Source organism: Apaloderma vittatum, unplaced genomic scaffold (genome assembly GCF_000703405.1).
Source record: "Apaloderma vittatum isolate BGI_N311 unplaced genomic scaffold, ASM70340v1 scaffold14244, whole genome shotgun sequence".
Lineage (NCBI taxonomy): Eukaryota > Metazoa > Chordata > Aves > Trogoniformes > Trogonidae > Apaloderma > Apaloderma vittatum.
Window position 1 is genome coordinate 21,549 of NW_009712282.1, and position 11,338 is coordinate 32,886.

An 11,338-nucleotide genomic window follows, 5' to 3' on the forward strand; every position below is an offset into this window, starting at 1 on the left:
GAAAAATAATGTCCTAAGTCTGACCCAAGCCGGGTTTTGTACAATGTTCAGATTCCTCTCAAACACAGTGTGTTCTTCAGAACTGTAAGTATGATTCATCTCACCTGACCCCAGATGTCTGAAGCAGAATCACCTGCATGTGACCTGGTTGTCTGAAACTCCTTGAAATATCTGCACAAGAAAATAGCACTTCTAGGGAAGAGTTATTTGAACTGTTTTGGCTGTGTCCCTCAGGAAAAATTAAATCACAGACTTGCATACGCCTGTTTCTTTCCATGACTACACACATCTAGATGACAGGAACAGGGAGAAGCTACCTGGCAGACATCTAAGCTTAAAAAAGATTAATGCACTCTCTTTTTTTTTTTTTTTTCCAAATTCAGCCTGAGGAGAAAGGCAGTAACCAGTTTTCTGCCAGAAAACACAAAGGTAATTTAGAAGGGGAAGAGGCAGAGCCCTTTCTTTATATCACTATGGATTAACATTTAGATATTTCCCAGCCTTCCTGGCTGATCTCTTTTTGGGCATTGTGATGTAACAAGTCTAGACATGATGCAGCCTGCAAGACAGGGATGCTCCCACACCTCAGAGCAGCCATAGTTCTGACAGCTAAAAGTAAAATACCCTAAACAGTAAGAATACATCTTTTCCTGGTAGCTCTTCCTGATGGTGTCATCCAGGTGGATGCAAGCATGATGACTGCACCGAAGAACTGCACTTTTTTAGAGCGCTGACTAACTCTTAATGCAGGCTCTTTGGAGAGCTTGCTGGCATGACTGACTGCTTGCCAAACTGCAAGTCTGTTCTAAAGTTGTATTTGAGCTAATCTTGTAGCAACTTCCCCATGTAGCAACCCTAAGTAGTCTGAGGGCCCAGATTTGCAGTGCCTCCAAGTCACTACCTCTGCTCGAACCAGGAAGAAGTCTCATGGACTCGTGACAGGTTGGAGCTTTCCTGCCCTTGCAGCGATGAATGCTGAATGGACTGGAGACACAGGAACCTGGCAAAACCTGATATTGCATTTTAGCTGATGATCATTGCCTTTAAAGCCCCTGGTGAACCCCAAGAGGTTTTTTTAACTACTAGAATGAGTACAACATTTATGTTCTAAGGAGAAAATGTTCTAACACCCAATAACAGTAAAAATGCTAGTGCAGCCTTTCTCCCTTTATTCGTACTTTTTCTGCATGGAATGAGAGCATGCATGTTTGTCTAAAAGGCTGGAGCTACGTTGCTACCAAATTTAAGGGCTGACTAAACACTGTAATCTACTACTGAATGACCAGGCAGACTCCATATCTGTATCACGTCTCTGCTGCAACATGCCTGGGAGCATAAATTCTACTGAGAGTGGGATCTGAACATTGTACAGTGCAAACCTGTACTAGATCAAGCCAGGGACATTGCAAACAGTGGAGTGAATCCACCCATGTAAACCCTTCTAACTAGCCAGCCCCAGGTGGCCTCTGACAGAGCCATCAGGGTCCTTCCCCACTGGAGACGGTAGGAATCCCCAGTGCCACCCTCTCCCCGTCTCTACCAGGTGTGTGCAGTCTCCACCACCCCACTCTCCAACTTGCAGCCCTCAACTCTCAGCTCAATCTGGTGAAGGCGGATTTTCAAAGTGGTGCGTGGGAAGCAACGGAGATAAATCGCTTGACCGCCGCTACCGGTCACTGTATCTCCCCATGCACCACTTCAAAAATGAACCTTGCTATCTCTAGTGTCACTTGTGAAGTCCCCTTTGCGAGGGGTAAGGGGGACAGGTAAAATGACAGGAATGGGAATGAACTGTCATCTTCAGTCCAGAGAAGTCAACAGCGGGGTGGGGGTGAGGTTTAGCAAAGGTTCACAGGGTCGCCGCTCAGCTACTCACCAGATTGACACACACATTGATCAGAGACCTAAGGTGAGGCAGGAAGGATATGATTGGCTGCCTCTGAAGTGTCAAACAAACCCCTTCAATCAAATTGCTGGCAGGCTCCCACTCAACCTGGCGCCTGCAATACAACAGTAGGTGCCATTAGCCGCGGGCCTCCTGCCCCCCACCAGACACTCGCAAACACGGCGACCCACACACAGTGACGCCCACAGAGGAAACGCTTCAGACAGCAGTGACGTCCCAGATGAGCACAAAGTGCGCGACAGAGATGACAAACGTAGCAGAGGGGGAGTGACACAAGCCCCCCTCACGGATGGCAGCAGTGGCGGATGAACTGTCTGTCACTTCCTGATGCTTCCCTTCAGCAGATGGTGAGCAGAAGGACAGCTGCCTCAGGTGTGCCTGCATGGGGAAAGGGTCTGCTCTGCCATGCTCCCAGCTGAAAGTGGCTCCTCCATCTCTTGTGGCTTGTGGATGTTCTCACTGAAGGGAGCAAAGCCCATCAGCTCTGAGAGCCCTCTGAAAACTACTCTGCAGTCTAGTCTGCTCTGCCAGAGTGACTCCCAGACACAGCCTATGCTAAACGCAAACTGGCCTAGCAGTAAAATCTTTATCTCCCTCACCCTGTGCAGGAGGGCTGATTCATTCCCTATGAGCACCAAAATCCTTCGTTCCAGGATCCCTTTTTCCCTGACACTTTGCTTTTTTCACCAAAACAGCTTTTAGGGCTTGTGGCAGATGCTGAATGGAGTTCTTCCTAATCATAAGCAGACACAGGAAACATCAAAGTGGTTGACATCCTTCATCTCAGAGCCTGGCTTTTTTGGAGTCAGAATAGTTCTCAAGCCAACATCTGACTGTGCCCTTACTGGGACAGAAAGACAAAGTTTGCATAACTTGTCAGCTCAAGACTAAACAATATCTTAGTCAAGTTCCTCAGGAGACTTCTTAGAGACATATCGAGTATAAGGTGTTCACTATGTAAGTTCTTATGCAGACCAAGATACATCTTCTCTTTCAGCATCCACTGTTACAAAACCTCCAGAATAATAGTTTGTTCTTGTACTTGTTCCTACACATACACTACTTCCATCAGACACTGGTTTTGGAGTGCGGTGCCCACAGGAGACAGTGTGTAAAATTCTGAGTACCTCAGTGGATGGCTCCTGCAGTCTGGCACCCAGCCCCAACTCTGAGAGACTTCTTGGGCAATGATGCTTAAATGTAGTTGCTGCATTTGGACCAGTGGCTTTGCTGTCTCTGTCCCTTTGTGTATGGAAAAGCAATCTCAGTCAGGCATAGGTACAGGACACAGAGAGAATATGAAGGGAATTTTAGTTTATGAGCATTCATTCAGCTTACACAGGAACAGGAAGACCTCTAAGTTGTCTTTGAGGCAGAAGAAAGTATGAGTGCGAAAAGAAAGAATGAGCGAGGAGAAGGCAAGACATTGCAAAGAATAAAACCGACAGGAAGGAGAAACATGCCTCTAAATTCCCTAAAAGGGCAGGAGTTTCTTAAAGCATGTTATTAGTAAAAGGAAAGTGATAGATAGTGATGCCAGAAAGAAGAAATCACCTCCCTGTTATTTGCTCCATCTTAGTTGGGCACATATGATTCCCAGTGAGACCTAAAGTTTTGTCTCCAAGTCCTAAATTCTGATGTTCTCTAACATCACTGGGCTCCTCAGCTGAGACTGTCAACCAAGTGACTGATTCAAGCACTTGAGGACATATACCCATGCGGATGAGAGAGACCAATGACTCTTTTTATTCATATCACTGGAAAATCCACAGGGCTGAGAGATTTTATGCTACCCAGACACTCTCTCCAAGGTAGGAACACTCCATATTGAATGCTTCTTGAAGTCACCAAAGTCTACACCCATAATGCTACTGTGGGATGCACCAGGCTTTTATTAGCCACTGACTAGATGCAATCGATGCAGTTCTGTAGTCTTTGCTAAGAAGCATTCCGAAGCTACTACATATCTCCAGAGTAATTTCACGTTTACAGAGAACATAACAGTATTCTCCTCTACTAACCACTAAAATAAATAAGGAGAGCAGTGAGATGGTAGAAATCTGAAGACTTATTTTGGAAAAAAGAAAAATGAGATTTCTGAAAGTTCTCTCTGTAGTTCTTAATAACCATGCACTTCTTTGCTTGCTACCAGAAGACACAACAGAAACATCAACATAAATGCACACTCACAGAGATAAAACATCTTTTCATTTTCTGATACATTGTGCATTGCAACATGACAGTTTTAGTGAGATGACATACCCACACTTCAAGGCTTGCAACATCAGAAACGGACCCCAGAGGGTTTCCTTTATACCTGCTCACCTCAAAGTAGGCATCTTGTGAATTTTATTGAACATACGATCCAATCTCTTTAAGATGAGGATAAGGGCAGGTCTCACCGCCTCAGCTGTCCAGTCAGTGATGGGCAGCATCTCCATGATGTAGCGCCGGAGACCCCGGCTTTCCATCGTCTGTGTGTCATAAGGTGCCAGTTTTAGCAGGGAATGTGCGATTTCTGCCAATCTAAAATCAGGGTTTGTTAAGAGGAAAATCAAATACAACTTGCATTTCTCCACACATGCCAGTGAATTAACAGATAAATCTTCAGTAGCCTAGTAAAAATAAAAAGATGTGAAAGCCAAATGTGCTGCTGTTGAAACACTTAGAGCTGACACCACATTAAGATTCTTTTGCTGGAATCATTTATATTTATGTACACATGAATGGTCTAAAAAATACTTTTACATTGACATTAAATGCACCAAAGGAACATCAGGCATCATAGATTTGTGTAGCTAAAAACAAAGTGACTGAACTCTTAGTACGATTACAACATTGCTAAAGCCTGTGAAACACGGACTTAATATCACCTGTACGTCAATTAATGAATTATTTGGTTTGGGTTTGTGCTTGTTTTTCAGTGTCACCACTTTAAGAGGTCTCACTATGCAATTTTCAGGTGTTAAATTTTAAAAAGAATGTCCATCCCATAGGTTTACACAACATGTACTTTGTATGATTACTCACTGCAGCTTTGATTTGTTTCTCCTAACATCTCTACAGATTGTGTTGCTGTTGCTTCTTGTAAACCTCCCAGATGGCCTCGCTGATGGCATTTTCTGTATTGACTGTGAAATACCATGGCAATATTTAACATAGTCTTGCAGTTTGACATAGACCTACTGAAATATTTGAATATTTGTGGTAGACAAAGACAAGTAATAAAGCTACATCTACTAATAAAAGGGACACAAACCTGTATACTCCCCAAAACATAGAATGGCCTAGGTTGGAAGGGACCTTAGAGATCATTTAATCCAACCTCTCTGTCATGGGCAGGGATGCCACCTCTCGACTAGACCAGGCAACACATGGGGAACGAGCAGGAATCGAACCTGTGACCTCGGTGTTGTCATTGTTGTCAGCACCACACTCAAGCCACTGAGCTAACAACATGAATAGACTTGTAGTGGATGATTACAGTACAATCCTATTCATATTGTGCAGGCTTCTTCTGAAATGCCTTCAACTAACGGAAAGTACTTCTCTTTAAAATTTGCCTATCCAATATCAAGGGCAATGAGTTCTTCAGATTACCAAAAGTTCCATAAAAGCATTTCTTTATCTAGTATTTCTTTATTATTACTGTTTACAACTACTTTTTCCTACTGTGAGGTACGTCTGTTTTCTAAACACCACACAATTTAAATTTTTATATAATATACCTCTTTCTGGCACTACAATATTAGTGGCACTTAACAGTATATGGATAATTTCTTATGCATTATAAAGTGCGTAAGTGTCATCCATATCATCCAAACTGAGACATCAAGCTCAGTTAATCTTCTAGCTCCATTCATACAGAAATAAGCAACCTGGGAAATTCTTATCTTCCTGAAATACTGGGATAAACAGCCCACTGGATGTACACTTCCCTTTTCACTGGGTCCCAAAAGATCTTTATGACTTTTGCAGACTAAACATATAACTTTTAAATGGCTAAAATTGGGTGAGATTAATCCTCTCTGAAGTGACTAGCATATTATATTGTTTTCTGAAGTCTCTGAAATGGCATCTGTCAGCCTCCCAAGACCATGACTTGTCACATCACATTCTGGTAAATCTGCTTTCTACTTGGAAGTAAGATTTTTGCCTATAGCAGTTAAATCCTGTCAGACATTTCATGGATACTTATGAAATTAATGGATGTAAGAATCAAAATGACATTCACTTTTATTTAGGGCTAACTATGACAAATCAGTTTATGTTCCATCCCCAATAAAGCAGTTACTTCTTGGTTAGTACACTAGAGCATTCTTATGTTACATACAAATGTAAGATTAGGATAATAAAAAGAAGCAAGCCTCTTACTTTACTGCACTAAATGTTCCTCACTCCCACTGAAATCATAAAAAACAAACCCTAACATGTCTAACCAAGGGCATAATCTGTCCTGAGAATCTCACCTTTATTTCTAACAGAATATTAAAGTTCTTATCTCGGGCTTCTATTGTGAAAAGTCACAGAGTTTTTAATACAACTAAACAAATTTGTTGATTTCCGAGGTTTGTGTTCCTTGGGAAAAAATGTAAAGATGGCACTGCAAAAACTCTCATGTCCACCAGCTTTTCAGTTTGTTTGCAGCCAAGCACTACATAAGAATGACATGCATCTATGGAAAAAGACATCTCTTGTTTAAAAAATTACCTTTTAAAATTTAAAATTATCTTTTAAATTATTAAACACTTGCCAGAGGGAGGTACATTAACATTCAGTTTATATGAAAACACACAAGCAAACCAAAAAACACCTCCCAACTACCAAAGGAATTTGGAGCATTTGTTAAACAAGACCTAAATTAATGCCAAATACAATTTTGTGTTCTATAGAGACAGCCTGAATGCAAAGATCTCTAATTGTGGCAGAATCTGCCAGCTAACGGGCTTTGTCATTCTTTTCAGAGCATGTATGTAAAAGGTAGAAGAGATTTTAGATGTTTTTCCTTGGTCCAGGGAAATAGAGGTAGTTCAGTGCATTGCTAGGGTCTGTCACCCTTTGCCTTCCTTTACAGGGTATTCCTGAGGATAAAAGTATCATGCTCAAAGAGAGGAACAATCCACAGCCAGAATGGCCTCTTGGGGTTCAGGGAACAACAAAAATTACTGTTAAAGTGGTTCCAATTCACTTTTGAGGCCAGTACCAAACAGCTTAAAATATCTTTGCTATCTTTCCTATTTACTTTAATACTCTGAGCACTGTTTGGCTTAGGCCATAGACAAAAAGTCTCTTGGTTTTTAGCTATCTTCTATTCCAAGAATGATCTTGAAGTATTTCTCTGTCTCTTAAAAGAATTCAGATAGTTGTCCACCTGTCATTGACCTGCCAAGGGATACACTGGGGCCACCTCATATTAATTCCAGTTTTCCTTCTGACAAGTGCCAGTCAGAACAGCCCTACCTGTGGCTCACTTGGAGAGTATCTGTGCGGTTTTCATTGAGATATCTTACCATGAAACAACTCCAATAAGCTTATGTTTCCTGAGGGAATACTTATGTGAGAAAGGGGTTTCCCCTGAAAATGAACGAAAAACTGACAACAGAATCAGGTCCATTTCCCTCTTGTCTCAGTTGTCTTTGATGTCTAGACAAACTTCTCAATAGCAAGTTGCACTATTTTGTGTTGACCATGAACAGCAACTTATTCTGATGTGTCGGATGGGCTTCCACAGAGCTATTTCATCCACTAGAGATGGGGGTCTGAATGAGACCAGAAGAAGCACATAAAATCTTCCTTATACACTAGCAGTCTCAGCTACAATCTAAGGAACATCCCAGACAAGCTCTGCGTTTTTCAGACAGCAACATGCAACTGTGCTGCGAAAAAGTGATTCTGTCTGCTATTACAAAATTTAGGAGTTTAAAGAAAGGAATCTCCCTGAAATGAACAAGTAAAAGCAGAATGCTTGTGGAATACCTCATGTGTGACTTCACATCCAGAAGCTCCAGAGATGTCACTCGGGGCTCACCAGCCAGATTCTGCAAAATCTTCAGCCTTGGACCACAGTGCTTGTAAAACTCTGTGCAGATATTCAGCAATGACTCCCGCGGCCTCCTGAACTCCTCCCTGGCAATTCGTTCATCCAGCTCCTCTCGGGGAAGACCCTGGCCCTCCTCCAGTAAGTGAAGGTTCTCCCTGGAGGATATAAAATGAGAAAAATTGGGAAGTATTATATACAGCAGAACACTAGGGATAGATTATAAAAAATAACTTGTTTTTGCAACAGATACTTTCTGCTACAATTGAAAAGAAAGATAGTAGCATCTGCAATTAAAAAAAAAACAAAAAAGGAAACTATAATCTGCAAATCCTGTTAAAAAAGTGAATACTTTCTGTATGAACTATCCTGAAAAAGGGCTGCCTCTCATGGCAACAGTGGGTGGGACCCAGTGAATCTAGAAATTGCTGGGGAACAGTTCATGACATGTCGGGGAAGACTGGGTGAAGATTTTACTGTACCTGATAAAGTGTAGTTTGGCTCCCTGTTCTGGGTACCTGGAAAACCAGAAACAGCACAGTTATAAACAGCAACTTAGTAGTGCCTAAGCTGTGCCTTTCAGAAAGAAGGTGGTGCTGTTCTAGCCCAGAGGTATACTCGCTCTGGGCAGGATGGTATCTTCCTGTCACTAGAACAATGGTTGCACATAGCGACCACACTGCCTTTACCTCCCAGCTGGCAGCAAACAACGGATTACTATAATTATTGCCCTCATTATGAAAGGAAAAATTCAGGCTTCAAATACTTTGCCCTCTTTCAAACAATTTCTCTTACTGATTTCCACCCTGGTGCTCAGTCTGTTTCATGAAGCCAGAGCTCACCTAGCGGAAAGAATACCTCAACATTTTTTTGTTTTACTGTCATTTTCTCTTGTTGCTTCTTATTGAGAAAATATTAACAAATTCTACACCACTTGGCTAACACATCCAAGGCCAGAACAGTGATCATTCTACCATCATGAGACTCCTGCAAATATCTGTTGCAATGATAACACAACAGAAGCAACAAGGCTAGGAAACGTGAAGCAGTGCAAATATATTTTGGATCAGAGACTGAACGCTTGATAATCAGAAAGATCTGGAAATGTAAACTGCCTGTCACAGAGCATCAGGCATCTACATTGCCTGTCAGCAGATACCTATTAACTGCTCTCCAAAATCAGCAAACAAGTAGTAAAGCACTACTTTTCATTACAGCTCATTTTTTTAAGACTGGTCAATCAATCTTGCAATGGAAGTAAATGACAAAAGAGAAGTCAAGAGGAAATACTCTGCTCTGGAAGAACAGCTGCTTCAGCTTTTGCTAGCGGAGAACTCGCTTTCCAGGTCAGCACAAACATTCAGGTTTTAAGCTTAGGAAGGCATAGCCTGGCCAGAAGAAGGCATTGCTGCCCAAAAGAGTAATCAGTACTGCAGAGAAAACCTGCATAATCCCTAAATTTATGGGTGGATTTTGTTCCAAGTTTTCTTAAGTTCATGTGCTATGACTGAGTAAACCTGTTCTGAATAAGCCTGTTCTAAATTGCAGCAGCCTAATTGGAATGGCCAATATAGCCAAGGAGCAGTATTACAGTTGGCTGGTGCCATCTTCTATCTTATTTCCTTCTTCTGCGTGAAGTTTTTTTAGGAAGCTTTTATGTTGGTTTTTGTGTGGTTTTTTTTTAAAAACAAGAAAAAATATTCTCAGTCATTCTTCTCTTTTTCTCAAATTATATGCCGCCCACTCCTTTGCTATCTGTAATTGCAAAAATACCCCAGGCCAGTATGGAGGTACAGATGATAGATTGTAGACAAAGTCAAAGGAAACAGGAAAGGGAAGAAAAGAAAACTAGAGGAGCTGTCAGTATCTGCGAGTCTCAAAGGACATGCAGTTTGAGTTTGTACTGCTATTCAGTCTCTCAGTATAAGGCCAAAAGGATCTGACCCTTCTGCTATCTGTTCTGCCCAGTGGTCCCTCAGACAGCAGGCTCAGAAGCAAGCAAAAGAGACAACTGAGGAATGTAGTTGCTTTGTCAGTGTTCTTCTAGACTATGAAAAAGGAAACAAAGAAAAGGACATTTAGGATGGGTGTCCTCCATTTTGATATCCTGGTCTTCTGTTTAGTCACATGGTTTTAAACTAGCAATTCTAGTCTTGGGGATTTCAGTTACTGTCAGAAATGCAGTCCTGGGCTATGTGCTCTTTTTACCTGACTGTTTTCTCTGACAGTACCTAGAGTTGTCTGAGGCACTCTGAGCAATGACACACTACTTTATAGGGAAAAAAAAAAAAGGAAAAAAAAAGCAAAAAAAAAGCTGTTCAGAAAAACAATAAAGAAGGAAAAGCCCACTGGTTTACCTGGTGTTCACACCTGCTGACATGGTGTGGTTTGCTGTTGTGGTCCCTTTATGGCCTTGGTCACATCGACTCATCTGTGGGGCTGTCATAGGCCTGGCAAAGGGAAGGTGAACAGCACACTAAAGACTACATCTAACAAGCACACTGAAATTCTGCTTGTGATCTGGTGAAATTTGGCACTAATTTTACCATGTCTAAAACTCAACTGTTACTCAAGCTAAGCTGCATATCATGACGTCCTGTGCATTCCATCTCCCCACACTGATAACCAAACGCAGGCTCAGACCTTTGAACCACCTGAGTTACCTGGTAAGAACTTCTACACTGTACAAGAGGGCCTGCAAAGAGGTGGCAAGGGCAGCCATAGCAGCAATCTCCTCACGAGCTGCTGTCACAGTCTCCACTTGAGAGGTTTGTCGCTTCAGTTTCTGCAAGTAACAGGGAACCAGTGCTTCCAAGACCATCAGCATCTGGAGGCTGCAAAAATAACCAATAGTTGGTCTGTTTTAGTTTGTCAGTCCTGAAACTCACATCAGACAAAGGCTTATCTGAAAACCCCTGGATCTCTCACTGGCGTTGAGATTTCATTGTCTCTCACTAGATAACCAATCCTGGGCAAAAGAAACCCTGGATGGGGGCTTCAGGTGAAAATCAGCTGATGCATGAAACAATAATGTGAGACCGCATCTGGAATATTGTGTCCAGTTCTGGGCCCTTCAGTTCAAGAAGGGCAGGGAACTGCTGGAGAGAGTTCAGTGCAGAGCCACAAAGATTAAGGGAGTGCAGCACCTCCCTTATGAGGGAAGACTGAGGGAGCTGGGTCTCTTTAGTCTGGAGAAGAGGAGACTAAGGGGTGACCTTATTAGTGTTTATAAATATATAAAGGGGGAGTGACATGAGGATGGAGCCAGGCTCTTCTCAGTGGCAAACAATGATAGGACAAAGGGTAATGGAATCAAGCCGGAACACAAGAGGTTCCACTTAAATTTGAGAAGAAACTTCTTCTCAGTGAGGGTGACAGAGCCCTGGCACAGGCTG

At 42.2% G+C, this 11,338-nt stretch overlaps 1 protein-coding gene across 1 annotated transcript in view; it reads right to left on the reverse strand.

The window, feature by feature from the left end:
- Positions 1-11,338, reverse strand: part of UNC80 (unc-80 homolog (C. elegans)) — a 128,707-nt gene that overhangs the window by 20,455 nt on the left and 96,914 nt on the right. The window contains 6 exon segments of the mRNA XM_009867927.1: positions 1,877-2,000; positions 4,232-4,432; positions 7,883-8,101; positions 8,426-8,461; positions 10,301-10,393; positions 10,607-10,777. Coding sequence (XP_009866229.1) covers positions 1,877-2,000; positions 4,232-4,432; positions 7,883-8,101; positions 8,426-8,461; positions 10,301-10,393; positions 10,607-10,777 — 844 coding nt within the window.